The sequence below is a fragment of the Ostrinia furnacalis genome, unplaced genomic scaffold (genome assembly GCF_004193835.3).
Source record: "Ostrinia furnacalis isolate ACB-3 unplaced genomic scaffold, ASM419383v2 OfSCF6453, whole genome shotgun sequence".
Lineage (NCBI taxonomy): Eukaryota > Metazoa > Arthropoda > Insecta > Lepidoptera > Crambidae > Ostrinia > Ostrinia furnacalis.
In genome coordinates, this window is record NW_021136692.1 from 124,430 (window position 1) to 151,977 (window position 27,548).

General features: G+C 35.9%; 2 protein-coding genes and 1 non-coding gene across 6 annotated transcripts in view; 1 reads left to right on the forward strand and 2 right to left on the reverse strand.

Moving 5' to 3' along the window:
• Window positions 1-1,962: 1,962 nt before the first annotated feature.
• LOC114362394 (neurobeachin-like) lies at window positions 1,963-19,536 on the reverse strand. Its single transcript, XM_028317783.1, has 5 exons — window positions 19,504-19,536; window positions 18,549-18,670; window positions 16,220-16,345; window positions 14,731-14,851; window positions 1,963-2,190 (listed from the first exon to the last, which is right to left on the reverse strand). The coding sequence occupies exons 1-5, from the start codon at window positions 19,534-19,536 to the stop codon at window positions 1,963-1,965; spliced, it is 630 nt and encodes a 209-aa protein (XP_028173584.1).
• Window positions 19,537-23,261: 3,725 nt separating this feature from the next.
• Window positions 23,262-23,380, reverse strand: LOC114362398 (5S ribosomal RNA). Its single transcript, XR_003656670.1, has one exon. It is a non-coding gene; the product is annotated as a 5S ribosomal RNA (ribosomal RNA).
• Window positions 23,381-26,339: 2,959 nt separating this feature from the next.
• Window positions 26,340-27,548, forward strand: part of SLO2 (slowpoke 2) — a 38,388-nt gene continuing 37,179 nt past the window's right edge. Inside the window, exons 1-2 of one of the 4 annotated variants that reach the window (XM_028317785.1) lie at window positions 26,340-26,467; window positions 26,983-27,142. In XM_028317785.1, coding sequence (XP_028173586.1) covers window positions 27,072-27,142 — 71 coding nt within the window. In that variant the 5' untranslated portion in view covers window positions 26,340-26,467; window positions 26,983-27,071. Of the gene's footprint in view, window positions 26,468-26,982; window positions 27,143-27,548 lie in introns of those variants that run through there. The other 3 variants (XM_028317786.1, XM_028317788.1, XM_028317787.1) reach the window with 3 other exon arrangements.

Here is a 27,548-nt window from a genome sequence, read left to right on the forward strand (position 1 = left end):
CATTTATATTATATGGAATTAAAATGTTTGAACGATAGCTTATAAAGTTACCTTCAGACCTCAGGGAAATGTAAATATCTGAAATTTCAACGTAAAAACATTTTGCTCCCACACGACCAAAGAGTTGATGTGGAACTTGCTACAAACGCGTAGTGGCCTGTTTGACTTTCAAAATTGTGTACTGTTTATGAATTGTATTTATGTGTCTACTGTGTACATATCACACATTTGCTTGCTTGTTCTAATGTGGGCTAAAGCTGCAGGAAACTTTTGTAAAAAAAATAGCTTTTTGTACTGTGCTGTGGTGAATGCGAATGCAATAATGGTAGAGAAGCAGCCCGACTGTATAGAGAAAGATATCCTGATCGACGACACCCTGATCATCATCGGGTGTTTATTAGAGTGCATCAGGCATACCTTGAGGGGAGGATACCAGGTACAGACGTCAGAGGCGCAAGGGAAGGACGCCCAAATTTTAGAATTGGTACATGAAGACCCTACCACTTCAGTTCGTGCCATAGCAAGGAGGACCGGCATTTCTACCAGGACGGTGCATCTGGTGTTAAAAAGGCATGAACTATACCCGTATCATTATCAAAGAGTACAAAGTTTACTGCCCCGTGATCAGCCACTCCGGGTTGGGTTTTGCCAAGAAATGTTACTCATGCGAGACGACTCTACTCTCTACAATAAAATATTATGGACAGACGAATCATCGTGTAAAAAAGACGGATACTTTAACATGCATAATTTACACAGTTGGCAACTCGAAAACCCCAACCTCATAAGACAAGACAGATCTCAGTATCGATTTAAGATCAATTTATGGACTGGGTGAGGAAATAATTATCCCATTTGAGTTACCTGAAACTCTAAATGGTGAAAGATGCTTTAACTTTTTAAGTAACGAACTTCCCGAACTACTCTGAAGCATGGACCCGGAAGTAAGATCAGCAATGTGGCTGCAAAATGACAGATGTCCAGCCCATTACGCTGTCATCGTTGGAGAATTTTTAAATACAAATTATCCTCAACGATGGATTGGCCGACTAGGGCCTATAACATGGCCACCTCGGTCCCCTGACTTAAACCCCTTTGACTTCTTTTACTGGGAATGTCTTAAAGAAAAGGTGTATCATGAAGAAATAACATCAATCAACCAACTAAGAGAGAGAATCAGAAGAGCAGCCGAAGAAATAAATGCTAGCGGGTATGCACGCAGAATAAAACGATCTTTTATTAGACGGTGCAGAGTGTGCATAACGGTGGTCATTTTGAACATTTACTATAGGGCCTAAACTAAATGTTCACAATGACAACCTTTTGCTGAAACTTTAGGCAAATAAGTTAATTTTGTTCGATTAAGGGCTGATTTTTCAATCGTCAGATAACTTTTAACTAAAGAACAAACTTGTCATTTTGACATATTTCCCATATTGAAACTGTCAATGTGCCAAATTATTCTTCAGTTAAAAGTTATCCGACGATTGAAAAATCAGCTCTTAGTTTATGATTTGAGTTATGACTTTTGTTTTTTAATAAAGATAATTTCAGTAGATTGTTTTTCTGTCATAAGAAAGAACTAAATGACTGATATAAAAATTACAACACTTGTAATGTACCTGAATTGAAAAATTATTTTTGTTATGGATAGTCCATTTATCGGAGCACCACCACCCATGGTTCTTCCTGCCTCACGGCGTACGAACCGAATCTCGGGAGAGCGCGCGGGTACTTGCTCTGGGCTCTTTTCCCCGGGCGCTTTGCTTGACTCCCTACAAATTTATCTGATCCATGTCCCTTCTCATAGTTAATTATCCCCCTTCTGGGGCTTGACACCACAAATACGGTACTTCGCGCCGGGCTGCTATCGTTGATAAATGTTATCACTTCTTCTCATAACTTCGCCTGATTGTGTGCCAGGAGTGCGCGAACTCGCGCAGCGCGATCCAGTTACTGCGACTACTCGTGAGGTCCTGGTGATAAACAGGTCCTTGCTCGGCTCTCCGTATCGCATCCAGCATCTTCTCGCTCGCAGCATTTATCGGAGCAGACGAGTTCCCTGTACTCACACGCCAAGATCTGTATTGATTGCGCTTGGGACTTATCAAGTAAAACTTGCGCGTAGCTACTTATGCCGAACATATCCGTAATGGTGTATATCACATAGAAGTAGCAAGAGACGGAGTTCTAGATAATGTTGTAGATTTTGGCATAGAACCTCAACATACTATAAAAATTATAAAATTCATTTATTTTTGCAAATAGGCTTTAAAAAAGCGCTTTTATGTTGCTGCGCGCAAAGATCCAATCCAGGAACGCTTAAGATTGTATTACACCTTATAATGATTCATAGCCGAGAAACAATTTCCAACTATTATTGTTCATATTTATCTGGCATGCGAACTGTGGGTTGCCGTGCTCATGTAATGGTAATTGTATGGTACTTTGGATGGGCGAGACACCAACCCACATTTAGGCTTCTAGCTGCAAATCTAGACAAATTATTGTTAATGTACATAAATAATGGTATTTTTTAACCAAACCCATACATTGTTGGTTATTGTTTTTTCTTTTTACAATAAATAACCGGAAAATTGTAGGTCTATTCTAAGGTAAAAAAGTGTCGACAAATCGTCGCTATTATAAACCAAGTTGTAGCTGTGACACATGCAGCTGGGCATAAATATGAAATGAACTTACGTGCGTCAGTTGACGAGTGAAATATCATATTACTTAAGAGACGATTCGAGCACGTAGGTACCTACTTCCGTTCTCATGCAAAGTAATTCATACCTTATGAGGTATAAAATCGGTGCTCTTTATGAAGTGCACCGATTTTACACGAGTGAGAATGAATTCTCAAAAGTAATTATGTATTTTAACATTTTGTTTTCTTCGAACGTTTACTTAACACATTTAGTTCAAATCCCGTTAAGAAGCTCTGAACTAAACCCAATTGAAAAATTATGGGCTCTAACTCCACGCGAGTCAGATCGGTAACCAATTTAAGGGCCCAAGTACAAGAGAAGGTTTAAAAATAGCGACACCTGCTCAAATACATATAATAGCATCAACGCGTGAATGGTTCAAAAATTTTATTGATGCCAAAGGTACTACACCCACCAGATTCTAAATGTATTGAAATCACGAGAATTTAGATACTTTTGTTCAAAAAAATATTGTACATCATTTTATCACATACTCGTACAATGGCACTCACAATTTTTTTTCTCGGCTGTACCTTGACAATGGAAGCCCTTACCGGTGTACCAAATACTTTTTAAGACGATCCTGTCTTTCATCCATAATTAATAATTTCAAAATGTGTGGCTAAGCTTTGCCAAATATGAACTTTTTATTCTTCGAAATTGCGTGAATTCATCAGAATTCAATCAATCAATATGCGGCTAATATTAAATTATTTATCATAATATCGTCACTTCGCCTTCTCGGCTCCCCGAACCAATGAACCATATTCGGATTTCATTGATGAACTAATGAATGAATTTTATAAAAGAACATTCTGAACTATCTAATATCTGATTATGGGATGATATCATTATAGTACATTGCAATTGCAATATTTTGACTAGGATTAAGAATTATGAGAAGTCCAGAATTTGCCACTTTATCACCTTTTTATCGGTTCTCTGTTCTCATAGTTAGAACCTTTAAAAAGAAATTAAATACTTGTTGCTGTCATACATTTTATAAAGTAGCTACTTTTGTGTAACGGTACTTTTCAACGGTTTGATTTTATTTGACGCCTTTGTCGCGCCCAAGTAACAGGATTTTATTACAGTTCCAGCCGTCAGCGGACAATGGCGTACCGTTTATACGTTTCATCGAGATAGGTCACTGAAATCTTACGGTAACAAGCTTTTTTTCGGCCTTGGAGTCTACGTTCACTTTTTATTGATCGAAAAACTCACGTGCTACCTACTTAGATGTAGGCAGACGTTGTTAGTTGTCACCTCGAGTGGTTAGTGATCCTCATCGTCACATTGTTTCGTATACCGTTTCTGATGAGTTTGTCATTCACTTTTGGATTGATCAGGATTCAGTTTAGTTGGGCGTATTTATCATAGGTATTTAATCTAAATCACATGTCAAAATATTCTTTAGATTCACGATCTAGGTTTACTTAAACCTGTCCAATTTTCCCAAAGTCTACTGCAAACATTGAACTTTGCATATTATGATATAGTCCGCGTCAATATTAGACTTAGATACTAGCAATTTTGCAAACAAAATGTCGACTAACATTGACATAGAATTGTATAAGCCCCTTGTGGCATGCATAAATTATATCTTTATTACTTTGTAAAGTGCAATAATAATACGATCTCTGAGATAATTCAGTATTTTATTCAATCTTTTTTTATTATTGTGTTAGGATACTTCGTACACATACAAAATTGCTCATTTTGCTGAAACTATTGGAGTGGAATATGTATACACCTGGACCTTGCCCAAACAACAACTTTGTGACCTACAAAATGGGTAAGCCAAAGAAAAATGGAGTGTACCTTACGCGGGATGTCCCTGTGGATTCGGAATTTCGGGTCCCTAATAAGGAGATACGCAAGCGAAAAAAGATCTCGACGCGGTTGGCCTCGACCAAAAAAATGTCGATGGGCTCACGAATCCCGCAAGTGTCGATCGGTAGAGAACAAAAACTGTATGATTATCAAGAACATAACCCAACAAAACTAAAAAAAACCGTCAAGTGCGAGTCGGACTCGCGCACCGAGGGTTCCTGTAGGTACATTATAACTTTTATTTTGTTACAGCTTAAAGGTATTATAGACTTGAGTATTTAATATGAAATTCAATTTAATACCTTTAGGCGTTCATGAGGAAAGAGTAGTAAGTTTAAAATTATTAAAAATACAGTGTGAGTCACGTTAAAGTGTACATATGAAAATAGATGAAACTAGAACTATTTTTATCGACAAAAAAGAGGTCAAAAAATATTTGAGATTTTTTTTCAATTTTTTATACATTTTTTTTCTTCCAATTACTTATTGTAAAGAAAACGTAATAACTTTTAAACTAAGCGGTATATCCTGATAAAATAAAAACAGTAACAATGCTAAATAATAGGCAATACTAAAAAAATACATAAAATACACAAAAAAGGCCAACAAATAATAAAAAATGATACTTTTTGAAAAAAATCTGCTTTAAAATTCGTGTTTTTTTGGTTATTTGATAAATTTCTCCAAAAAATGCCCCTATAACAGGTGGTTTTTATTACTTTGTATTATTCTCTATCGTATTATCTTTGTAAAACCAAAAATCGCATGTCTCTATCCCTATTACAACATTTGCTATGATCGTTTGAACATAGGCCTGCCACAACATTTTTCTCCGCTACAGTTAGATACAATTTTAATTTTAACTAAAATGCTTATTTTACTATATTTTTTTGAAATCTTTTGTTTTTATTTGAAATCTAACTTGTCTTTATCAAAATAACAAATCTAGAGCCATTTTCAGTTTCGTTGTTAACGAAGCGTTGAATGGCGCGCCCGGAGAGGCTTAGTTCAAACGATCATTGCAAACGTTGTGATAGGGATAGAGNGACAACTGGTGACATATTGTATCTGGATAACAACGATAGGAGGACTTCATGGTCAACTGTGTTAAAGGCATTGGAGAAATCAATGAGTACAAGCAATGTAAGTTGGCCATGTTCCATTCCCATTCTGATGTCTTCCGTCACCTTGAGCAGTGCAGTGCTGGTGCTGTGGCCAGGACGGAAACCGGATTGGAAAGGACTGAGGAGGTTGTTTGTGAATATGAGTTTGGACAGTTGGGAGTGAACAACCGCCTCTAGGGTTTTTGAGAGGAATGGTAATATGGATATGGGCCTAAAATTATTTAAGGTGGANTTCTCCGCTACAGTTAGATACAATTTTAATTTTAACTAAAATGCTTATTTTACTATATTTTTTTGAAATCTTTTGTTTTTATTTGAAATCTAACTTGTCTTTATCAAAATAACAAATCTAGAGCCATTTTCAGTTTCGTTGTTAACGAAGCGTTGAATGGCGCGCCCGGAGAGGCTTAGTTCAAACGATCATTGCAAACGTTGTGATAGGGATAGAGGCATGCGATTTTTGGTTTTACGAAGGTAATACGATAGAGAATAATACAAAGTAATAAAAACTGCCGGTTATAGGGGCATTTTTTGGAGAAATTTATCAAATAACCAAAAAAACACGAATTTTAAAGCATTTTTTTTCAAAAAGTATCATTTTTTATTATTTGTTGGCCTTTTTTGTGTATTTTATGTATTTTTTTAGTATTGCCTGTTATTTAGAATTGTTACTGTTTTTATTTTATTAGGATATACCGCTTAGTTTAAAAGTTATTACGTTTTCTTTACAATAAGTAATTGGAAGAAAAAAAATTCTATAAAAAATTTAAAAAAAATCTCATAAATTTTTTGATCTCTTTTTTGTCGATAAAAATAGGTCTAGTTTCATCTATTTTCATATGTACACTTTAACGTGACTCACACTGTATATTTATTATATGATATAGCTAAAAATTACGGTTTTCGCAATTTTTCCTTAATCTGTGCTATAAGACGCTGTTTTCTGCCAAATTTCAATATTCTGAGTTCACGGGAAGTACCCTGTAGGTTTTGATTCCCTTACGAGTGTCGAAAATGGCGAAAATTTGCGGCATAACGGCTGCATCTTTTGATTGCGTTGGCTTAGAAGTTTGATTTTTTCACATCTCCAAGGGACAGTAGATAGACCTGAGTATTTGGTACAAATTTTAACTTGATACCTCCACGCGTTCTTGATAAAAAGGATGGTGACAGAGGGACGGACGGACGAACAACAAAGTGATCCTATAAGGGTTCCGTTTTTTTCTTTTGAGGTACGGAACCCTAAATAACAGTTTACGAGACAGATGATATTTTATTAAAATGTTTGTTAAGATTCCAAAATGTATTTGAATACTCTGTAGGTGGGGTAGAAGGAAGATACACACATACCAAGACAACTGCCTAAGTAAATAGTAACTTTAACAAACATTTCCAATATATTGTTTCAAATATTGAACAAGCATAGCGCCCATTCACATTTCAGAACACTAAAACAATTTGAAGGCTCACTTTTGTGGTCAAAACCAAAATATATTTATTTTGTACAACATTTTGTAACAATGTGGCGCTGTGTGACGCATGACTGAATATTGAACTACATTGTGCAACAAAACCATTGTTAAATATTTTAACACCGTTGTTCTGTTGTTGCAAAAACATTTTAATCCTTGTCATTTTCGATACTCCTGATAATCCTGTTATTCGTACATGCATTGCAGAGAAACACCGGTAATCCATATTTCCCATAATTAATTTAACAATATCACAGATTGATAAATTGATAAATTACTTTTTGTGCGGAACAAATACGAGTATTAATGTTATGAATAACTAAGCTGGTATTAATATTGTTCAATGATATGCATATGCTTTTAATTTATTAGATACACTGTGTTGACTTTGCACAGTGTTTTTTTTACCCGAAAAAGTGACATTCTGTTTTTATCACTAAGTAATATCCAAAGTTTAACTTATTATTAATGTTAGACTAAACACCTAGGTGACCAATAGCTATAGATTATTATTTTTTAAATATTTTACAGAATTTATTTTGTACTGGGTCAAACTACAATTTTATTATTATTTAAAGAAACGTACACACTAGCTTATCTTTGCATTGCAGGTAGGTAGGTTGGTGTATGGCGAATATTCGTTCGTTTGTTCGTTTCAGCCGAAAGCGAATATTATTGCACCTATAATTATTTAATAGTAGTTATAGGAACGACAGTATGATTATTTTTTAAATTTAAGAAATTATTATTTTTCTCTTTTTCTACGCCGAAGTAGAATCTCTGCTTAGGTCAGATAAATTTCTTAAAATAAGCTCTATCACCTAAAATTTTTCTATATTCTAAGTCGGCCGCAATTTCGAGAAAAAATATTTTTTCCAAAATGTTAGGACTGTCACAAAAAATGACTTTACGTAGTTCCACTTTCTTTAGGGTTCCGTGGCCAAAGGATGCTAATCGGTCCTAATTATGTGTTTAATTTGTCTTAGGTAGGTTATCAGTTAAATTACTATCAGTGCTCAAGAATACTGGTTCTTCATCATCTTTTAAGATTTATGAAGACTCTTGATCATCAGGAGTGGTATTTATATTTGCATAATATTAATTATGTCCCGTTAGCACCCTTTGGCCTAGTTCTTTACTACTTTAGCACGTTTGATATAGTTTAAGTAGAGCCAACAAAGAAGACGATATCTAAACACTTAAGAGTGGTTTCAGTTCAATGAAGCTAATTTGCATCAAAGTGAAATGAAAACCATGCGAGCGAGAAAGAGTTAACTAAGTGAGGTCTCCCAAGATAGTAGGTGTGACACATGGGGATGGGTTGTAACAGGACAAAATAGATATGTTGTGTTCTATCTGTTACTGTTATCTAAAAATAACATATCCTTATACCTGTTATTTCACTATTTAAATATACACAATAAAAATGTATTGCGGTAAGAAAATCGATTGAAGGAGGCAGTACGACGAAGCTCACTTGTCAGCTAGTTATATTATAAATATAATATAAATATAAAATATAAAATGGTATTTATTTTTCACCACAAATAAGTGGTACAAAGTTACTTACTTGCTATCAAAAACTTCCCTTCATGCTTAAAACAGGCTTAGGACTGCAAGACCTTTGTAAAAACAATTCTTAATATCCCTCCCTATTCAAGAGGTTTCGCAAATTGGCGCATTTAAAAGTTTTGATTGTACCTACATATGTACATACATAATGTTGGATATTTACAAGTAGTTTTTTTTACAATTTGTGGACACCAAGCCGCATTCTCCTCTCGTTTAAATGGATAACGAATTCCGCCATTTTATGATCTAGCTAGGTCGATGTAACTGAATTTTGGCGTGTCGTCGGTTAAAGATTAGGCAAGTGCTTAATCAGTGATGCATCGCACTGATTGATTACTGGCCGTTATTAAATGGATAAACGATATGCTGTTATCGAATACCGCCATTTTATGATCTAGGCCGGTGTGAATTTCCGATGTCACATGTATTTCCAGCTGCGGCATTATTTTTTACTATTTGAAAGATATGTATTTTGAATGCTTGTCTTGAAAAGTTAGTAGTGTCACAGAATATTTACTAGGTAGTAATAATTAGAGATGAAACGGATAGTTGTTAGGCCGGATAGCCGGATATCCGGCGGCCGGATAGTTGGCTCATTGTCTCGTTGCATGTCGTGACGAATTTAGCGCCGCGCCGCACAGATGCTTCAAACGCGATCAGTGATAAAAGGGTCCCAGAAATGTATGGCCAAAGGGCTTAATTGAAGAGGTGTGTCCGGGCAAAGATGGGCGAGTCAGGGTGGTCAAGATAAGGACGGCATCTGGGCTGCTTGTACGCGTTCTGCTACATGCGTCGCTTGAATTCCTCTGAGCAGAGAGTGCTGCAAGCTGCACTGGGGTGGGGTGTGTTAGCGACGCGATTAGCAAATAACCTTTATTGGTGTTGGCAACGCGACTAACGAAAACCTTTTTGTGACTCCTGGATATGGCCATTTTATGAAATAATTAAAAAAAAACATTCATTGTCTTTGAGCTTTCATAATTTTATTGAACTCATTCCTTGTTTTTTTCACATAAAATCGCTGTTGTAAATTCAGTTTAAAGATACAGTCCATTTTAAGAAAACAACTTCACTGTTGTCACCTTTTTCTAACACTATTATTTATTTATTATTAAGTTTTCTTTTATATGATTTGACACATCACATTCTATTCATAAATACTCCCTGCCTGCTGACAACTGATTAATGCGAGAAAAAGTTGCTGAGCACTTTGTTATTTAGCTTTACATAATCTTTATACGTCCCGTTGGCGACAGACCTTTGTTTTAGATTAATTTCTTTTCATTATTTTTTACTTTTCTATTATTTTTGGAATTTTAGATTTTTCTATTGTTTTGTTTTTATATTGTTTCTTTGAAATATATTATTTTTTTAAGTTTTATTTGTGCAATACAAAAGTTGCGTGTGAAGTGATGTGAGTTTCATTGCAATAGTAGCCCTGCCCTGCTTCCTGATAGTCCACATCCATCGTTTTCACGTACCATATAAAAATATGATCACAACCAACATTAGTCAGCCGTGCAGTTTTAAATTATAACAGATTGGTCACCATTCGCTAAACGGCCTAGTCTATTAATTAAAAGTCTAATTCAGATAGTTGTCTGCAGCAAATATATGGCTGTGGACTTCAGAACGGCATAATCAATTGATTCATAAGTGACTTATCTAACTATTTGATCAGTGCAATAGGTACGCTAATGGTTTATATTTAAACCAATTGAATTGTACAAGAAAAAGGATTCGTAACATCAGTCATTCGAACTCATTAAATTAGGTACTTGATGGATATAGGTAGACATGATAATTATGATGATGATGATAATGAAAGAAAAGTAATTAAGGCACCGCAGTATAATTTTAAAAGAAATACCCGTCTATTTTTACTTACTCAATGTTTACAGGAAAACTATGGCAAAACTTGTTTACCTACAGGAAAATACTACGAAATTTATCGATAGCTACAAAGCCTTTTTTCTTTCAAAATGTTACTTTCAGTGGCATCGGCGGCATGGCGGCCTTTATTTATTTAAAATCTTTATTGCACTCACTTAATATAATTATAGCGTTACAACATGCGAGCTTACTGCCATGTGGCATTCTCTTCCAGCTAACCAAAAAGTTAGGCAAAACAGAGAATTAGAGTAGGTAATGCAAAATAGTACAAATACATAAAATATATACTTATAAGTATAATACATAAAATATAATAGTATAAGTATATGAATAAATAAAAAATATATATATATATATTTTTAAAAGATTATTAGCAATTCGTATTGCTCAAATTACTAATAGTCCCATTCGCCTCTCGTGTTAAGCTAAATAAGCTTGTGTTACGAGTGGTCTCACCACAATAGGATCAAGACGACGGGATACTTTCAAGGAAATGCTTGCGCACAGAGTATTTGAAATTTGCCTGCCTAATGTTCTCGGAAAGAGCGTTCCAAAGGCGAATAGAATATTAAGGAATGAGTTAGAGAGGAAACCAGTGCGGTGGGATGGAGTAGCAAGAAGAAGTTTGTTGGAGGAACGAAGTTGCCGTACGTGAGTTGAAGTTGAGTATACTGAGATTTCAGATAGGAAGGAGCATTAGGGTCGTTTAAGATAGTAAAAAGTGTAGTGAGAATTCTGGCATTACGCCTTAAAGGAACAAGTAGCCATTTGAGCTTAGACCGGTAGGAGGAGTTGAAGGAGGAGAACTTGGTTAAGGTCCGGATAACACACCTCAGCATAATATATGAGCAGGAAAATTAGGGCGTGGACAAGTAAAACCTTAGTTTTGTCAGGAAGGAAATATTTTAATCTGCAAAGAGAACGCAATGTAGCAGTGACCCTACGACTAATCTCCGAGACCTGATTCGTCCAGCCAAGAGTAGAGTCAAGGTATAGGTCAAGAAGTTGAAGATCGTCAACAAACAGATGGTGAGATGAGTCAATACCGAAGGTGATGGAATTGATGAAATTAGAGAAAAGGAGAGGGGAAAGTATACCACCCTGCGGAACACCAGTAACGAGGTCACGCCAGTGGGAAATATTTTCATCTATGCGTACGGCCTGTTGGCGACCGCAGAGGTAGGAAGCGAACCAATCCATGACAACTGGTGACATTATTGTATCTGGATAACAACGATAGGAGGACTTCATGGTCAACTGTGTTAAAAGCATTGGAGAAATCAATGAGTGAGTACATACAAGCAATGTTAGTTGGCCATGTTCATTCCCATTTTGATGTCTTGCTAATATTCAATTAAGAAATCCAGAGTGAATTATATTCGGAAATTGAGTGATGCAATGAAAGAAATGTACGGATGTACGGTTATTTTATGATAGGCTAAGTATCGAAGTACATAAGCATGTAAACTATTGTTATGAGATCTTGGCATCGAGAAACGTGGCCAAGGTTATCGATCTAATTAGCTTCAATCTTCAGACAAGTAGAGAACATCAAAATCAAAGCACTTTCGCTCTACATGGATTCGCTTTATCTGAACAATCCTGTGCCGCCGCCTAGTAGATGACGAACCATTAATTACTACAACCTAAAAATCCATTGAGCCAGAACGTAGTGTAAATTTAAATCAATCGGATATTGATGCAAATCACTTTACACCACAAATATACAAAATTGATAGAGATTCTTCTAAATAGCAGACCTGCTTAAGCACAATTTTACCTCTCTAACTTAAAGTATGAATGCTTCTCGTAACTCGAGATGGTTGTTCTTAAAGTAGACAATAATTACGTGAAACCGGTTTCTGGGCATTTTACTTTAATTTTCATCTTTTATGTTTAAGTGTTTTTTAATATTGTTATAAAAAGCTATAGAAAACATTAAATTTTTTTTAAAATTGGTATCTGTAAAAATATTGTTATTTTTGTAACGAAAACGGACGACCTTTAGGACGAGCTGTCTTTGAAGATTAAATTCTAATTGAATAAGTAAAAACTAATTAAACATTTCATACGTAAAAGTAAGTCCTTGAAATCAAATTTCAAATAAAAAAGAATGATGAACAACACAGCTGTTATATGAATGAAAGTATATGCTATTGAATATTGAACAAAAAACTCTAAGGATAAAAAAGATAATAATATGATTGTTAAAAAATAAATAAACTAAGTATCTTAAAGTTGGTGTATTTAAATCAGTTTCAGCTAGGAATGACAACTTCTCAAAATGACAACCGGGGCGCAAAATGTCCACTTCTCGTAATGACAACTTCTTAAAATGTCAACTTCGCTAAAAGACAACTTCTCATAATGTCTATTTCTCACAATGACAAATTCGCATTTGGTCTACTTTGCATAATGTCAACTACTTGTTGATATTTTATTTTCATTATTTCTAGAGTTCTAGTTCTTCTAGAGTTGTCATTATGTGAAGTTGACCAAATGCGAATTTGTCATTGTGAGAAATAGACATTATGAGAAGTTGTCTTTTAGCGAAGTTGACATTTTAAGAAGTTGTCATTTCGAGAAGTGGACATTTTGCGCCTCGGTTGTCATTTTGAGAAGTTGTCATTCCGAGCTGAAACGTTTAAATCTAACTCAAACATCTAATCTCTTTATTCAACATCAGTAATTTTGTAACGTATGTACCATTTCCCCGGTGAATTATCAGTATAAAAAATTCAACAAATTACTCTATCATGCGTCGATCACACTCCACGGGGTGATATATCGACGGTCACTACGTATATAAACGTATCTGAAAACAGTCAATTTTACAGGAGAGCGGTTTGAAGGTTTAAACATGTGTAGCTCGCGTTCTATTTATCATACATTGATGAAATTTGGTATGATAGTTTTATATGAGGTATATTTTATAAAACATGAAGAATTATCAAAAAATAATCACAATAAGTGTATTATTTGTCATTTACTCACTTATACAACGGAAAGTTTCTAATTAAAAATTACGTAAGTGGTACTTACTAACTTTTACGTCGGAGTAATATATTTGTTTAAATTATTAACTGCCACATAAGTAGTTGTACACGGAAACAAAGTTCAGCTACTATTGACAGTAACTCTCTGTACGAGTCAACTCGCACATTTTTATTGCTAATTAATTTATTATTAACTTGCATTTTATATATGCACTTTGGCCAGCTATGCCTGACCTACATTTGGGACTTTGGTAGTTCTAACATTTTTATAATCAGTGCAATAAAGCATTCGGCAGCTAATACACGTCTTTCAATAAATCCCATCAGCGGTTGATACGGTGTAGTTGTCTCACATCTTGACATCAGTCTTACTTTGACACCACATCTTACACTCTCACTCTAGGCCCATAGTCCTGCTTGACGAGGCATAACAACGTCCCGCCTCGTTTCCAAGATAGTTGCATTTTGGAGGCACTCCAAGATAATTCTTCCTNTTTGTCTAAACAGTCTACAATAAGTTCCAAAATAGCTTGACCACTTACGTCGTTGGTGGAGACGAACCACTATCTTAGTTCAAGACAGTATGTCTAAAATGCTACTTATGCTACACAGAAGTTTATAATCTAAACAGTCTACAATAAGTTCCAAAATAGCTTGAACACTTACATCGTGTGTGGAGACGAACCACTATCTCAGTTCAAGACAGCATGTCTAAAACGTTACACAGAAGTCTACAATCCAAACAGTTTACAATAAGTTCCACAATAGCTTGACACTTACGTCGTTGGTGGAGATGAACCAGGCCATCTCTGTACTGGAGGCGAGCTGGCCTTACACAGAAGTCTATGATCTAAACAGTCTACAATAAGTTCCAAAATAGCTTGACACTTACGTCGTTGGTGGAGACGAACCACTATCTCAGTTCAAGACAGCATGTCTAAAACGTTACACAGAAGTCTATAATCTAAACAGTCTACAATAAGTTCCAAAATAGCTTGACACTTACGTCGTTGGTGGAGACGAACCACTATCTTAGTTCAAGACAGTATGACTAAAATGCTACTTATGCTACACAGAAGTTTATAATCTAAACAGTTTACAATAAGTTCCAAAATAGCTTGACACTTACGTCGTTCGTTGAGACGAACCAGGCCATCTCTGTACTGGAGGCGAGCTGGCCGTTGACCAGGCACTTGATCTCGCTCTTCGTCCATCTGTTGTAGATGTACACCACCGCGATGGCGTACCACCTGCGAATAAAATTAAAGCGTCAGTAGTTGCAGGAGGTGCTATTTTAGAACAAAAACTTATAATCTAATGTGCTTTCGTCTATACAATCAAAAATAGCGCTACTAGGGTAGGTGTAAACCACAACTTTTAGCAAAGTATGAGACGTAATTTCACGTTAATATTTTGAACATACTCATGGCTCTTATTGTACAGTTTTAGGATTCATAACGTAAAATATCATTTAACCAAATCATTAAACTTACTTTAACAGAATGATAAGTGTATGAACATTTAAAAATATAACACATTATCTGATATTAACTACGGTCACTTGTTGATAAATTATCAATTATAACGGGATTTAGGCACAGCAGCACGTACGATTATCAAGAAAAAACTAAAGTAAATGCAGGTAAGTGTTTATTGGCAAACAAATCGATCTACCCTCTTTCAAATTCGTTTATTACATTCGACATTGGTACCATCATTCACAACTCACTTGTTACTCGCCCCTGTTTTCGACACACAACGCCCAATATAATCGATCGCATTTGGGCAATCTTAACTAACCATCATTCAAAAAATGGTTAACTGAGCTGATTTTATTATTAAATAATCCGTAAATTTTTAATTTTTGAGTGTTTACTCAAGTAAGAAACTATTTGTAGTTATGAGCTCATTTTGTTATTAAAAAATCCGTTAATTTTTAAATTTTTGAGTGTTTACTCAAGTGAGAAACTATTTGTAGTGATTTAAGGTACCAGTTTCAGTAGACAACGTTCGCCGTTCGTTTCGTTAGTCTCAGTGATTTACAAACTTAACTTTTGCAGTAAGCAGTGACTTAAAGTTTTGTGACAGTAACTCCTTAAAATGTTCAGTGTGCTTACCATGAGTTTATGTTAGGTGTGCTCGCAAGCGAGTGCGTCAAAAAAAATCTATGAAGATTTTAGTTCTTGAAAGTAGCCGCTAGGGGCGCTGTACAATCTGTACAAGTCGCTAGTGAGCACACCTAAAGCCGTATCTTCAGCGCGTGTTTTGCCCTACTACACAATCAACAAAAAACATGTCAACATTCAACATTTTTCGTAGTCAATTTTGTTGAATGTTGACATGTTTTTGTTGATTGTGTAGAGCAAAACACGCGCTGGAGATACGGCTTAACGCAAACTCATGGTAAGCACACGGTTCAGTGTGTTTACCATAAGTTTACATTAGGTGTGCTCGCTAGCGACTGCGTAAAAAAATGACATTAAATGTGTGACAGATGATTGTACAGCGCTCCTAGCGGCTACTTGCAAGAACAAAACTCTTCATAGACTTTTTTGACGCCTTCGCTAGCGAGCACACCTGATGTAAACTCATGGTAAGCATACTGTTTAGTGACTGACCTCCTGGGCTGGAACTCGTATTTGACGCAGTGCTGGAAGCCCTTCCCCCGGACCTTCATGGACGTCAGCACCAGGCAGTTGCCCACGAAGTGTGCCGTGTAGCCCACGCCTTTGCTCGTCTTGAAGCTGTGAGAAAAAACATTCTAGTTAGTCGAACAATAAAACGCATCTCATTCGAGAATAGCACAAATCAAAACGGCTTCGACGAGCCAATTACAAACAAGCAAAACCTCGGACAGACAGATAGACATGACGAAACTATACGGGTTCCTTGTCAGGACTCCGGAACCCTAAAAAGAAGACAATAATCAGGAAATAACTGTTGGAGACTTAGGCTGGGTTGCACCATTTTACTTGCACTTTGACAAACGTCAAAAACTGTCAAACTTACATTGGCGGAACAGTGTGCCCCCAGTGGCGAAAAAACACAAGTCCATCGCCATCAGCAAATGAAGACGAAGAAGAAACACATAGTTACTTTTAAAGTTAGGTAGTGCAACTCGGCCTTAAATTCCTAACATAACTAGAACAGTTATTTGTTAATTAATTTTCCATTTGAAAATTCATTCCTCAGTTGGGATTCAAAACAACAACCTTTCGTGGCAAGAGTTCTAATTAAATTAATAATTTCTCCAATAACCTAAATTAAAGGCCTAATATTAACTATTGTAGAAGTTATCTAGGAAATTACTCATCAACCACTAACTTCTTTTCCCATGGGATGGAGAGACTACGAGTGTACTTACGATATTTACGCCCGTATTCACAAACGATGCTTGCTTAAGTGAAGCAGCAAATCGAACGCACAGCGTTGAATACAGCTCTGTTCTGGTTCTTGTGTCAGTCACCCTGTGCGTGCACGCGCACTGTGAGACCTCATAGTAATGATTGTGAATACGGGCGTTAGTCTTTTGGCTGAAGGCTAACAAAGTAACGTAGTATCCCTAGGAACATGATATGACTAACTTTAACACCAATTTTGCATACATTATTGCTGCTCTAATATGTTTTACAAACTGTTTTACAAAATGTATTCTATGCATTTAATGACACGATTATAACTTTAGATATGAAACCGGATTACATTAAACTTTATAACACGTCTGCAGGTCTGAAACATTGTTGTTTAATTACTTCTAAACTTGGAAATGGATCATACAATACATTTTACGTATACTGAAACACGGATTTAATATTGAGATATGACAAGTTTTACCTTTTATCAAAAGTAATGATGACAGTGTTCTGTGCAAGTTGTACAAAATAGGCTATTTCGTGTTTGGTGCATTTTTTTTTATAATTGTGATTCATAATACGTTCGAAAGTTTTATTTTAGAATAGAACTTCCTCAGTTAAAATAGACTAGAATAGACTGATAATCCGTAAAAAAAATGGCAAGCGCAAACTCTATGGAATTCAATTTAAAGCCACAGTGGGCTTTACCGTCGGTATTAATTACCAGGACCGCATAACCGGCAAACATACTTGTGCCCACTCCAATCAATGAAAAGGTATCCATATCGATGCTGCCGAGTACCGATGGACGAGCGATACGAATACGAGTATTCGATTTCGGCTTTAACACACAGATGGATTCGGATACAAAGTGAATTGTTGTCGGAATGTCGGCACATTAGTAAATTGAAACGGGTGGAACGCTTTCGTTGATTTGTGGGTCGTTTTAATTTGCATTGTTGGGGGTAGAAATGAAGTGTGTTTTGATATGTGTTATCGATCGAATGTCAGTGAGATGAGCGTGTTATCTGCCTCGAATGTCAATGACATAAGAGTGTTATCAGCTTTTTGATTTGTTTTATTACATCGTCAATATCTTTATCTTTTGATATTTACATGCCAAGAAGAGGGTTAGAGTGAGACTCGACCCAAGCAGTGCCAAAAATACAATTGTCTTTTTGTTATATCCAGCTACTGCACGCTATCTTCTTCTTTAGGTAGTTGCTCCTTCAAGCCGGTAGATAAGTGTTCTTCTTCTTCTGTACCAGTGGCGTATCGGTAGGGAACTACAATAATCTACTCCTTTGTCAATTAGCACTGTTATTTGTCATCTATAAGATGGGGACCAGTGACTCGGTTGCCCTCAGTGGTTATGGTGCTTCGAGCCCTGATAGGATAGCCCTTGATGAAAGGTGAAGTTTTATCAGTTCTGCAACAGCAAGCTATTTGCCATTTGAGGTAGCTACGGCTTCTCTCGCTTAAATTTGACCGAGTTAAAATCACAGTGGACGTCTTATTGTTTGCCTATGGTCTATTTTACTTCACTTTTAGCTTCTTCTTGTTTAGTTCTTCGTCAGAGAGCTACAAAACTTACCAGTAGAGGTAAGGCTTCTCTCGCTCGATGTTGACCGAGTTGATGGGGTCGAGCCGAAACCACGTGGTGAACGTGAAGCCGTTCTCGTAGGGCCACCGCGCCAGTGGGGGCAGCACCACCGCCTGCAAAAATTGAATAAATTAGTACAACATATATTATGGTATTATGGAAATGAAGATTCATTAGTCTTAGGCCCAGAACACACGGTGAAACGCAATTGCAACGAAACTGCAACTTCTAGTTACTTATGAGTTGCATCTAAGTTTCTGCCATAGATTCCGTTGAGAGACCACACATGACGCAACCAGTTTGAAACCGGTTTGAAATGTGTGTTCTGGTCCTTAGAAGAAATTGTCTTAGCACTAAAAAAGTACACGATTTATCGTTCTATGTAGTTACGTTATAGAATATAAAGGTGCTGTAACAAATTATTTATCAATGCCCTATGCTATGATACGTCAAAAACATTTGATGATTATTTAGCAGTGGGTAATAGAATTTTGACAAACAAAATTTTTAGAAGCCCTTTATTATTTCTTGCCTGTGCATAAAACCTTTGGATGGCGTTATTCATCTACCTATAGATTTAATAGATAAACCGGTCCTACTAAACCGGTAAAACTTTGGAAAAAAATGTTTCGTTAATGCGACGTGCATTAAGGAAAAATTTCGAAATAAATTCTTAATTCTTAAATGAATACCCTGGGGGTGCACTTAGGAAGGATTTTGGAAAATTCTTTCCTAAATAAAAAATAAAGTTTGTTGAAAGAAGTTTTTAACATAAATCCCGTTTTAGAAGGAATTACAAAAACTTCAATTTTGCAACATTTTATTGAGTACTAAACCAATGGGAACATAATTCCCATTTCATACGGCCCATAATTCGTTCCATATCTCAAGCGGGCGACAGTGGCCAGCCTAACATCAGTTTTATTTCGTCGCAAATTTATGTAACCCTGGTGCTCCACTCTTGTTTATCGCCAGCCATTTTGTAAAATGTGACCAAATACATTTTCTTGATCCGTTTAACGGGGCAAAAGTAGAAAACCTCGCAAACGGTTAAATACAAACTTTCCTTCGACTGTTTCTAAATTAGAAAGTAGTTTGCTGAGCGCGCCCGCTTGAGCGAGCTTCAATTACTTATTGCTACTTATTTTAGAAAAGCAGGAGCAATTCAATTGGCTTTAACGAGACAACTTCACTCAAAGAACGTATTAAAACTCTAAAGTAATCTATTGACAGACAAGTCTCTGCTTCTGGCCCCGCCAGCCTTTTAACGAAAATATTTGATCACGCATTATACTCAAGAAAAAGCTGTACAGAAAAACTAATTTTATTTTTTGCAAGTAGGCTTTTAATCCTTCAAGCTCCGCGAATCTACACACAATAGATAATCAATTGTTATGACATTAATTAATGCCCGTCTGGGACTCAATCGGTTAAAAAGCACTTTAGTTTTGTACGCATACTCATACTGTGTAGGCAATGATCTTAGGTAGTATGGAAAGAGAAGATACCTACTCGTTTCTCCAAACAAATTAATTAATTTAGATCGTTGTCCTAACATTAAGGCGATTAGTGTCCTCAATCCGCGCCAAATGGGCATTTTGTAAAGCCTACTCCTCTTTTACTGCTGGACAGAAATAGTTGAAAAAAATATATGTTATACAACAGTTCAAGGACTACATTTGTGACGTTTGAATTTTCGCTAAGTCTCTTTGTTTTGGATTAAAAAAATAAATACGGGACATCGATTTTTTACTTAAATTCCCTACTCCTCCAAAACGGCTATGTTAATTTAAAAGATTTTTGCACGAATAGATTGGGAATTCTTTAATCTTTAAATGACACGTTGCGTTTTTCAATCGAACATTACTTTCATTCATAAATTTTACTTTTGATAAATTCCGAACGTTTTGCTGTTGAGGGGGCCTTCGCGGGGTGCGGGCGGCAGTCGGCCGCTGGCCTTCAGACGGGGAGGTTGTGTCACTCGCTACAAACTGACATTAGCGATCAAAATGAGGTATCCTTCCGTTTGGCCAAATTACTTTTCGCCAAATTTCACTTCGCAAACAACTTATCGCCAAAGTTTCATTTCCCAAATTAACTTTTAGCAACTGTACTTTTCGCAACTAATTCATTTGGTCAAATTATCATTTGGCAAAATTTTACTTGGCAAATGTTTATATAGCAAATGTTTTATTTTGCCAAATATCATATCCCAAATAATTTGTTTGGTCAAATTGACACTTCACATACTTACCCACCGTTACCCACAAATCAAAGCATAAGGTAGATCACGGTTTTCACAATAATTTTATGTAAAACAAAGAGATTGCAGAAAATAGTATGGTTGCAGAAAGTAGGTATTGCAGAAAATAGTAGGTTAGGTTAGGTTAGAACAGTGACCCTTAACGCGCGAAGGCGAGCGAAGCGTGCCGCGGTAGCGGCCGCCGAGCGCTAGAATCACATCTATTGTTAAAGAATCATTTGAAAATTTCGATAAAGTGTGTGCAATAGAGTCTTTAAATAAATAAATAAAAATAATGAAATATGAAAATAAATTTAGAAAAAATTTTATATTAACTACCCACTAAACAAAATAATAACCACAAGCTAATTTGTATTCCATTCTATGCACCAATCAAATTATTTTGTAAATAGTTTATCGTGAAATATTTTTGCCAAATGAAACATTTGGCAAAACATACTTTGCCAAACAATAATTTGCTAAACAATAATATGCCAAAAACGACATTTGCCAATTAAAAGTTTGCAATAAGTTGTAATTGCCAAATGAGAATTTGCCAAATGAAAATTTGCTAAACGTTGTTTGCGATGTGATAATTTGGGAAACGTTTTTTGGCCAAACATTAGTAATCCCAGATTGTTAGTGTTAATCAATATTTTCAACTCAATTAAAAATTGAAATAAAGCGCGAGTCATTTTGTTTTAATAACAAGACAGTGTAGTGCTGCCCCTTGGTGCTAATGATGTGGTAGATAATGCAATTTATTAATTGCTGATCACCCTGTTTAAAATTAATGTTGTTTTAAAAAAAATATGTTAACTTTATTATGTACTTACATGTTAAAGTTTAAATTCCACAGTAACGCACTTAATCATACATCTATTAAAATAGTTTTACTGTTACGCAACGCCATCTATCAGCGAGTAGCGGTACTTAATTGCCGGTCTTATCGAAAGAGGTCGGGTTCTAATCGAGGCGAGCTTTTCGCAACACGCATGAGAATCACGTGCAATTACATACAATTACATCGTTGATAGTAAATCTAGTTGTAAATTGTGTGTTTAGTAAAAACAACATTAGCGCAATTTTTATTTAATTACACTGTACGCTGTAATGAATGATACTTTGCAATCTTTTAGTTTTTCACAATACAAGGGACACAATAATAGTTATCAATTTCTAAATGGCGGGAACAACATCAACATTGCGCATTGGCCCGTTTGTAATCTTTGCAGTCAAAAAAAAGCTGAAAGGAAAAGAAGCTGTGGTTCATTACAAGGAATTAATAAAAAAGTAAGTAATAAAAACTATTTAGGTACCTATCACAATTTAAAATCAATTTGCGTGTCCGACACGGTCAAAAATCCGATGCGCTCGTGAAATATGTGACCGAATTAAGAAACACGGGCACCGAATAGACAAATATCATAATAATAGTGTAAAATCGACGACAACACCTTGAAATGGTCGTGGCGAACCGATTGACTCTACGATTCATGCTTTTTTATAGTTTTGATCTTTATTGCAAACACTCACGACTGTTTTTAGTGATTTGGTTTTATAATTCTGCAATATTGTTGCGAAAAACTCAGCGTGAACTTTCAACTCTTATTGCTCAGTGATAGGGGTCATTTTTAATTGATTTATGGTAATTGCAAGTAGGAAGCAAGTTCTTCCGTTTAGACTATAGCTGGTGGGAACGATGGTATCATTGTATGACGTGACCTTCCTTGGCTCATCAAGCGAAAGGCATGTGTTTATTTTTGTTGTAACGTAGTGGTAGATCCTTTGAACCCCACAGATTTATCTTTTTGAGTCGTATATGATGTAAAAACGGGAAGAAAAGCCCTATTAAGGCCCACCTAAACCATTGACTACCTACCTATTAAATAGGTACCTACTTTGACTATTTCTGCAGAAAAAAAACTCAAATAGGTTATTTTATATCCCCAAAAGGTATAAATAGTTACAAAAATCAGAATGAGAAAAATTATATGACATAGTAACGTACCAATAAATACCTATACCATATTTTATGTAACTTTTACCAATAAAGAAATTCATTTCTATTTTGTGCATAATCTCTGTAGATTTGTAGGGAGGCGTTTTTAATACATTTTAATGCAGTCCATACAGTTTTTCTCTGTTCATTTCGTAAGTTACATCATTATTACAGTTTTTCCATGTCACTGAGCACCGTGAAGGGCTCTAAAAATAAAATGATTACTCCTCTACTAATTGACCAATTTACGATCGAACTCTTTTTCTGACATTTGAGTAAAGGCAAAAAAGTCTATGTTTTTTAGAAAATTCCATTGTAAGTTTTTTACAATGTCATTGCTTGCTTGATCCAAGACTTTCTAAATTGTGTGATTTATTGTTATGGGTACTTGATTAAAATAACCAAACAAAACCGTAACAATTTTAATTAAATATTGTATTTTTTATCAAAAGAAGCAAAAAGCCAACATCACGCGGTGTTCCCAGGCGGTCACCCATCCAAGTACTGACCGCGCCCAACGTTGCTTAACTTCGGTGATCGGACGAGAACCGGTGTTTTCAACGTGGTATGGACGTTGGCGACAGAAGAAGCGAATTTTAACATCATTTACTTTGCTAAACATGACGTTTCACTTTCCCGCCAAGAAGTCTAGCGGTTTTTTCAATGTTGGCAAGCATGTTGGTGACTCCGAAGCAGAAGTTTCGTAAATGTTACCGACTCTCACAAATCCGAAACATCGATTGAGACACTATCGATTTACAATTTGCATGACGCGTAATCGAGTTGGCCAACATCGATTTGGGTTTTAATTACAATTTTCGAGTCACCTACTTTGCTTACAGGTGTGAGAAGTAAAAAATAAAGCCGTGAGAATGAATGGCAGGTGATTTCGCAAATTCAATGGTGAGTGTATAGAAATAGAGGCCATATTAGTGTGATAGAGAGTCAATGTCATTGATAATGATTATTCTACATAATAAATATACTATTACGATTGTGAGTAACGTGAAATAGCAATATTGATTGATGAATTCAGCGCACTATTTCATTGATTTTGAAATTGCATAGTAAGTATTTGGTTGGATATCGTAGGTTATTTGATTAATCATGTCAATTTTATAGTGATTGGGATGAATTAACTCTATCAATTTGTATTGATAACTAATTTAAGTTATAGAAAGAAAGGTATCGACGGTTTATATTCTGCAAGGACCATCGTAATTTGGACTTAACTCAACTTTTTTGGAACTTTTTGTTCTTACTGCAAAAAAAACACTTCGACTGCCTCAATTTGCTCAATGCGGTTGGCAGACAATAGGTAAGTTAGTTTATAGCTTCCCATAGACAGTTTCCCATAGTTATCCCAAGACTGCAAAGTGCAAGCAAACTGCAAAGAAACTGCGTCAGTCAGCTGTGAGAGCTAAGTTTAAACTAACTTAGTAACTTTTGTTAATGGCATAATACCTAGACTAAGAGCTGGTGAACGCCAGACCTATCTGACGAACTTCAGAACTAATTTCCTCATCAGCCAGATAGTTTTGACAGTTCTAACTCCTTGCCAGACAATATGTTTAAGGCCAAAGCCACGATGACCCAAACTTCATGATGCACCAACATTCGAATCTATACTGGGAGAATCCACTGACAAACTTTCAGCTTTTATAAAAATGACGTAGGTCTGGCGTTCCCTAGCTTAGTCTAATAAGCCTCATGCATAAAAAGTACAAGAGCCATTTCACAAAAATATTCCGCGCGAATTTAGGTAAAAGCTGTCAACGCAACGTCAAAAGAGTAAAAAGAACGCTGAAATGGACAAAAAAATCTTGAGCCGTGACCGTATTAAGAGTTGATTTAAGTTATTAATTTTAAGTTAGAATGAGGTATTCAAACTTGATTAATTAATTTAAATTTTTAATAGAGTTTATTAAGTCTTTTATATTTCGATTCATAATGAAACACGAATAGGTATAATATGTAAAATATATATTAAGTACAAAACAAAGACAGTCACACAGTGAAAAATAAATCTGCCCCCTTACAGCTCCATCATCGGACCCTGGATACAAAAAATGAAACACGAATAGGTATAATATGTAAAATATATTAAGTACAAAATAAAGACAGTCACATAGTGAAAAAAAATAATCTGCCCCCTTACAACTCCANCCCGAATTTTCAGTGCCGCCCTCGTAAATAAAATAAATTTTACGATTTTTTACTTACATCATGTATTATAAAGTAGCATAGGAGAAGAACTTGGTTGCGTTGAGTCTAATAAATGACCCTAGATACTTCAGTCGTATTGTATATCATATTTTATATTGTTTTGTCTTCACTTTTGTGTCCACCAAATATTGCTAAAATACAATTTCTCAGCGTAAAACACCGTTACTGGCACTAACTTATAGACATAAAACAAACTTTTCCAAAGTAAAACATTTTTAGTGGCAGTTACGGCTAGAATATTCTTGAATTTTCCGACGTAAAAATAAGTAAGTGCCACATACTTATAATAGTAACTTTAATTTTCCCGAGTAAAGCAACGCAACTATGTTATGCCTACAGTTAACCGATTAATTTACCGTTGGTTTAATGTTGACTGAAATAAATTAAGACAGAAATCATAATAATACCTATTTCCTTCATAAATTACGTATCAATTTACTCGATCTGCGCGGATGAAAGTGACAGTTGCGGGGCTGGGCGCGCGGACTAAGGCGTGCGGTCCAACGTAAAATTTCTTAACTCCCACTAATGCAATTTTACTGCGGAAATCGTTCTAATTTTGCAGTTGCGGGATTTGTTTTTTGACGTTTTAAGGTTCAATTTGAATAAAAACTGTATGTTTTTTTAACTGAGCCGAAACTGTTGGGTGCTCTGAAGGTTTTGCAAACAAAAACGGCAAATCACGGAACTGGTAGATACTGAACTATACGTAGGGACCGTCGATATTATCGTGTGTGCGTGTTGCGTGAAACCACTTTCTTTACAAATTTTCCTTGAAGACTTTAATTAAGAAATTAACGGCCTTTTTGTTTTGAATTCATTTCAACGAACGCCAACCAAAGCTATTTCCAATATTCTGTGGCTATCTCAATAAAAGTTTTGATTGAAAAACTGGTCCCACGCCATAAATCCTACGCTGAATTGACAGCAATTGCAGTAGCTTTTAAATTTTTATTGTTATTGATATTGAGAGGCGAAAGATATGCTAAAGACTGTTATGCGCTACTTGTTAATTGTGGGTTCTCATGCTGCAACTGAAAGGTCTAACCACGTCCCTAGACGGTACGAATAGCGAGTGCAGAACGTAATTAGTCTAACCAAGTCATTTAACTGATGCGTAAGTGTAATTAGTTGATGATGAAATCGCTATTAGTTCGGCGTGTGTTCAAACAGCGTTTGAGGTGTATGGAAGGCGGACGAGCGCTAGGGCGGACGGTAGGGCGCGGGCGAGGGCGGGCGCGGGCGACTGCCACCCGGCCCGCCGCCAGTCGACCGTAGGCGCGCGAACCGGAGACCGCTCCGACGCGCCCTCGCGATTTCACACACCGCAATTTAAAACATACCCTCTACATTACACACTCACATATTCACCACCAACAAATGAACATCACCATGAACACCCTATGAACTTTACGAGAGACGAACGATTCTAATCACCGGGTAAATGTATAAAACACCTGTTACTACACCGTATTTACCAACAAAATGTGCTACGAAGTTAAACTTGCTTAGCAACTGTTTAGTTATCGGTTGTTAATTTATTAAAGTACTCGTATTAAGTGATAATTTGAACTGCTTATGAGAGCAATGAAAAAAGTTAGTCGGTTTCTAAATGTCATAATTAAACTTCTATCGAATAAGCTTTTAAGTTATTGTGTAATATTACTATAAATTAAGAGATTAATAATAACATAAATTAATTACTCGTACTTCATACAAAAAGTACAAATTAATGTTTCAAACTGATTTTGTATACGTTATTTGAAATTGCGATCAAAGACTAACTTTAATTGAAAGGAACCGTCAAATTGCCTGCTAAACTGAATGTCACAGATTGTTAACGGTAAACAAGTACGTACTACAAACAAAGCCACAAACGTGAAGACATTCCAAATGAAGTTTTCATTCGGATTGCCCTCGTTGGTCGTTACACGTAAATAACTCAAGTTCAACAGCCACCTACCAACTAAGACGACCACTAAACAACAACTGCTTAATTATTAACACGACTCTGTGAAGATTGCGAACCGAAGACAAACACAGCATGGCTGCAGTCAGTAGATACAGTTCCTACAACTGCCTAACGGGCTGGGACAGTTACGATAAGATACCCAGGTAACAAACATTTTATTTATTTAAATGCCAGAATATTTAAATTGGAATTACTACATTTAATCGTAGAAAGCCGCCCGACTAAACGGCTTACGTTGGGAACACCACGAGAGACAATAATTAGGACTGACGGTCGATCTGACGAGCCCACCGAGGCGGCAACAGTTAAAATAATTTAAATTATTACGTGGTAAATTCTAAATCTAAATTCGTACTGAATTTCAACAAAATCAATAAGCACAGCTTGTTGCTACTTCGTGTACTCATCATAAATTAACATCCGCTTGTTTTATTTACGTTGTCGTATCTTATTCCGTTTCAGAGGATTTTAAAATTTATATTAACGAATATGGAGTAGGTTAGAGGTTTCCACTTATTAAACAGAGATTTTTTAAAATAAATCTGCTGG